Here is a 5848-nt window from a genome sequence, read left to right on the forward strand (position 1 = left end):
TTATTGAGAGCATTTAAAGTAGTGTTTACCTAACTTTTAACGTAATGCCCAGTGCGAACGATTGTGATAGTAACTACTATCTGTCGAAATAACTGACGAACAGCAAAATATGTGAAATTTAATTTGTTCATACGTGTTCAACTGTCCCATATCGACGTCTTACTATAATTAAAAACTACATGTAAATGAGAAATTGTGTCTATTGCCACTGTAGTTGTACTCTACATTAAAGCTGTCTGGGACATGGGTTTTTTAAGTGAAAGACATCTTTACATGCCTGGCTGGACAAGTTAGCCTAATTAAAACTTCAGTGACAAAAAATAACAAGGGAAGCATCAAAACACGAGACTGATTCTGATTTTATTACATTCAACATCAAAACAAATAACCTTAACGGCTCACATAAACTCACAAGAAACATGAGGTAAATGTTCAAACTGTTGAGTTTATTTATAACATATGATATTGTTAAGGAGCATAATCATGTTTTGCTGATTATCACGATTGCAAATGTTACAAAGTTCAATACACAATTAGTTAACATTAAGTTATTTACATTTTAGACACAATATTGACTGTTGTTTTATTTCACCAACGAAAATCGTTCCAAACAAAGATCAAAGCAAAACTCAGCTGTGTTTTTACTGAATGTTTCAGCATTTTGAACGAATCGGTACAATGAATGACTCGATTGACTCACTCGTTAAGTTATTTGCTGACACCTAATGGCGGTTTAGTTTCACGTTTAAAAATATCATAGCATTTTTCCAACATTTGTTATTTGTAATTTCAAAAATTTATGTAAAACATTAATGTCATAACACAGTTGTAATTTTGCATTATAAATGATTTAATTTGATTGGTGGTACAGTTCTACAATGTATTTTTATAATTGAATTTATTAATCAAATGTAAGAGTTTGTTTATTTTAAAATATATGCATTTAAAAAAAATACTTGATAATTTTCATTATCTCTTGTAGGTGCAAAGAATAGCAGTTGATGTGGAGAAATGTTTGATGCTTCAAGACTCTGAAGCTGATTATATTAGGTAATGTATTCTTATTAATTATATTGTAAATCATTTGATAAACTTGTATTTTAGATTACATTTTATATTGAAATACTGTATTGTAGGTTACATTATGGCTTATATTTATTCATTTCAGGTGCACCCAGTGGCTTTTCGAGGGTCAGATGGTTGTGAATTCATACCTTTGTAGCTGGATTTGCAGTCTTATTACAGCTTCAGTCTGGCGTCCCGGGAGCAGGCATCTTTTGCACACTTGAATTTTTTTCAAAGGTAACAGGGTTTTTTTTAAGGTTTTACTTGAGTAATTTCATTTGTGATAAAGATTACTTATTTAGTTTAAGTACTGGCACATGCTGATTGTACTGTATAAGTGGCATTTTTACATAACTGCTTCTCTAATCTTGGGGAGATCAACACTGGATGCTTGCTGTTGAAAGATGGATCAGTGTCCTGTTTATTTGGACCAGCTGCTCCACTGAATCACAACCTGTAAGTATGATAAATAGATGTTTATATTTTCTAGAGCATTCAAAATACAGAACTATTGAAATAGGCATATTGTTTCCGACACGCACTGTACGCGTAGACCAATCACAACAGACTAGACCATCTGACTAATCAGAGCAGAGCAGGCTCACGGAAAGGAGGGGTTTAGAGAGACTGAATCTTTGAACTGCTTCGAACTAATCGTTTGAGAATCGCTGGAAAAAGAGGTGATATTAAATGCATATTTTGAGAAAACGAAAGCGTTTTTTTGACCTTGCATGCATGTAATCCTATTGTAGGAGACTCAACAAAACAATATTAGGAACCGTAAAAATGGCATAATAGGGGCACTTTAATATTATGGTCTGTTACCCAAGTGTATAACTTAAGTAGCACTTCAAAACCATGGTAGATCTACGAGTGCTCTGGAGTAATCATAAAGCCCTAAGTGCATTGTAAGAAGACAGATATATGCGGTCACCTGCAGGACAATCGACAGATTACACTTTTAACTTTATTCAAGTGCAATGTGATTACAATATACAAATTACTCACCCTCAATCATCCTAGGTGTATATGACTTTCTTCTTTCAGACGAATCCAGTCTGATTTATATTAAAAATGGTCTTTGATCTTTCAAGCTGTTTCAGGGCACTTAACGGGTGTTGCAGTGCATCAGTTCAAAAGAAGTGAAATAAAAAGCGCCCATCCTTAATAAAAAGTGTCTCACACGGCTCCAGGGGGTGAACAAAGGCCTTCTGTAGCGAATCGATGTGTTTTTGTAAGAAAAATATCCATATTCAAAACGTAATAATCACTTGAATCTAGCTTGCGCTCACTGTTGTACACAGAAGCAGCTCCGGGCAGATGATGTATGAGGTCAGAGTTGCGCATGCGCCGCTCAGAAGTGACTAACGCAGAAGCGCAGCGGAGAGATCAAAAGAAAACAACGGTCACTTATTAGAAGTACAAAACGAGGATTTGTAAAGAAGAATGTCGGAGGATTTCGATATAAGCCAAAAGGAGACTGGTTTTCCTTTGCTAAAGTAAGGAACCTTTGCTTCCTTTGCTCCTGTTAACAAATGTTGGTTTTCACGAGACTCACCGGCGCATGCGCAACGCTGACCTCATACGTCATGCTCCCGGAGCTGCTTCTGTGTACAAGTGTTGCATAAGCTACATTAAAGTGATTATTACGTTTTGAATATGGATATTTTTCTTACAAAAATGCATCAATTCGCTACAGAAGGCCTTTGTACCCCGCCCGGAGCCATGAGAGACACTTTTTTATGGATGGGCGCTTTTTATTTAACTTATTTTGGACTGATGCATGCAACACCCGCTGAGTGCCATTAAACAGCTTGAAAGCTCAATGACAATTTTGAATATAACTCCAACTGGATTCGTCTGAAAGAAGAAAGTCATATACACCTAGGATCACTTGAGGGTGAGTAATTTATGGACTAATTTTCATTTTTGGGTGAACTAACCCTTTAAAGCACGGCTACGTGCGATTGCGTTGTGCATTTTTGGGAAACGCATGTGAAACAATAACGAACGATCGTAAAATAACTCATAGAAAATGCTCTTAAGCTCTAAGATCAATCGTTATCAAGATAAGCAGGCAGCCCAGTTCAGTGTCTGCGCGCTGTCTAAGATGAGGCTCTCTGTGTGCGCAGACTGCGCACTGAACACAGCACGTGAGTAGTCATAAAGACCCGCGGCTGGCAGTTCAATGTGCTACTTTATTTCTCTCCAATACAATAGGAAGTTAAATTAAATTAAATATGGAGAATGTTAACTGTGACAAGATGATTGACAGGCCAGTTTACAGTGGCAGGATGTGTGTAAGACTATGCGACAGAGCAGACCATTAAAGATGCAATTGTATGACGTGATAGTATGTCCCAAAGCTTGCCTACTCTTCTGCTAAAGTGTGTACTTTTTCTTCACCAAAAAAGTGCATACTTTAAGGGTGTAGTATAAGTAGGCACATTAGACCGCAGCAACAGTTTGGAAGTTGTACTTTTTATGTGTGCTAAAAAAGGGGGGGAGCTGTGAAAGAGGAATTGAAAAAAAAGTTTGAGGTAAGCAGTTTTAAGTTGTAAAAAAATACAAATAAAATAAAACAGCTCCATATATATATAACCTTAACACATTTAAGGTTAAAAAAAACATTTACCACATATTCATGTACCTTTACATACATCTTAACATACAAAAGTTCTGTACACACAAACACATAATATATACACACACACTGACAAATATTACATTTAAAAAAAATAATAAATGTGTGATAAAGTACTCCATTAGTGGTCATAACATCTGTTATTTTAAACATTACTTATTACTTCCATCAGTGTCTCATTTCATTAAGTAACTGATAATGGCAATAGTAAGGTTCAAAAGCATTAATTAGTGAATTTTAACATGCAGAGGTAGTAACTGTCATCATCATTATCATCATCAACTGGCAAGCAAACTTAACACCCCCAGATGATCTAGTTTGCCTCCGACTATGTTTGCCCACCCTTTATTAGCCAGTGGGTTTCTAGGGGACGGATGCATGATACCCTCTACTCTCACCATGATACCTGCTTCTGCAAGAGCCCTTCGAGCGTGCTGCTCAGCTAGCTTGCCCACTCCGATCACCATGGAGACCCCCAGTGCAGTGACCACCTGACAAAGAGCACTGTCACAGCAGGACAAAAGTGCATCATGCTCCGCGGCTGGGAGTTCAGGTGGAGTTAGGTTCTTGCCAGACTCACTCATGAAGATGAGAGGGCACAAGTTGTGCACAAAACAGTGGCGGAAGAAGTTTCGAGTTTCACCGCAGAGCTCTTGGAAAAAGCCCCAGAAACGGGCCCCGCTCACTTCACTCTGAGTGCAGTCGAGGCCTGTGATCCGTCGCTTAGGATGTTCCTCTGCTGGACGGCCGACCTCGCCAGTGATCTTCAACCAAGTGCGAACTGCCTTCACCTCGCCAAACGGTACCTTGATAACGAGGAAGTAAGAGATCTGGTTGATTTATTTTTTTTTGCTCTTCTCCGTAATCCATCACTATTATTAAACTGTAAGAAATTGTTATGAAATCTCATACGAACAGTGTAAGAATCTTTAACAAGTTACAACAGTGACAACTACAGAAACTGGTGATTTTTGGTAGAACTCACAAATGCGGATGTTGCAAATTAATAAGTGCAGCCACTATTGCAGAGACTCTTGTGTGCTTTACCTGCTTTTGTATTTACAAGTGTGCTCTTTTATATGCTTGTATACAATTCACAATCAACATGCTAGCACTTTGTTCTCAGATGTTGCTGTAGACTGCAACTTACCAAAAACAGTAATCAGAAGTGGTTGTCTGTCTGCGATTTTAAACATTCTCGACTGGGCAAAATGTTGCAGCAAAAGAGATTCGGTTTAAGATTCAAGATTCAAACCCAGATTACTTAACTGAATTAGCCATAATTTAAAGGGGTCCTCCTATTATGCTCTTTTACAAAGTCTTGATTTTGTTTGGGGGTGTACTAGAACATGCTCTCATGCTTGGTGGTTTGAAAAACACATTATTTTTCACATAATTTACATTATTAAAATACCTTTTTCCCCATCCTGGCACAAACGGCTCGATTAGTTCCAGCTTTGATGAAGGTCCACTTTCCGAAAAACAAAATGTGTTGTGATTGGTTAGCTGTCCCAGTGCGTTGTGATTGGCAAACAGCTTAGACAGTGTTTCATTAGTACACACCTTGCTCCGTCTTTCAACAAAAGCTTTTGGGCAAATCCGGCACTGTACTCCCTCGTGTTGTGGAAGCTGTCCTCAGTAAAATGCGCAGCACACAATAGCAAATTGGGGTTATAATGCTCAGGAACAGAGTTAAAAATAAATTGCAACCACTGTTTCCTGACATCATCCGCTTTCGGAAGCCCAAACAAAGACGTTTGGGCACAGAGGTGAAAAAAAACAGTGTTTCAGGCGGTCGCACACCGGACGAGAAGCGCAGCGCCACGTCTTTAAAATTCAAATACATTATTTTCTATGAGTGTAGGCACGCCGTTCGGCGTCTGTCTGCGGCGCCCAGCTACATCGTGTTGTACTTGTAAGAATTATTCTAGACATGCCGAAAATTTGACGCTACAGCACAGCAGCTCTTCTTCTTCGTTTTCTCTGATGCATTAACTCTGCAGCAGCACTTCTTCTTCGTCGTCTTGTCTGATGCGCTCACTCAACCAAGTGTTCTAATCACAACCTCGCCCCTCCCCACCCCCCAACCATTCCAATTTCTGTAGGCGGGAATTATTTGTAATGATATTCCAATGAGCC

The 5848-nt window shown here is 38.5% G+C and overlaps 1 protein-coding gene across 1 annotated transcript in view; it reads right to left on the reverse strand.

The window, feature by feature from the left end:
- Positions 1 to 3838: 3838 nt before the first annotated feature.
- smug1 (single-strand-selective monofunctional uracil-DNA glycosylase 1) overlaps positions 3839 to 5848 on the reverse strand; it is a 4142-nt gene continuing 2132 nt past the window's right edge. Inside the window, exon 3 of the mRNA XM_016240975.1 lies at positions 3839 to 4515. Within this exon, the coding sequence (XP_016096461.1) occupies positions 3988 to 4515 (528 nt within the window). The 3' untranslated portion in view covers positions 3839 to 3987. The remainder of the gene's footprint in view (positions 4516 to 5848) is intronic.

The sequence above is a fragment of the Sinocyclocheilus grahami genome, unplaced genomic scaffold (genome assembly GCF_001515645.1).
Source record: "Sinocyclocheilus grahami isolate Dianchi unplaced genomic scaffold, SAMN03320097.WGS_v1.1 scaffold606.1, whole genome shotgun sequence".
Lineage (NCBI taxonomy): Eukaryota > Metazoa > Chordata > Actinopteri > Cypriniformes > Cyprinidae > Sinocyclocheilus > Sinocyclocheilus grahami.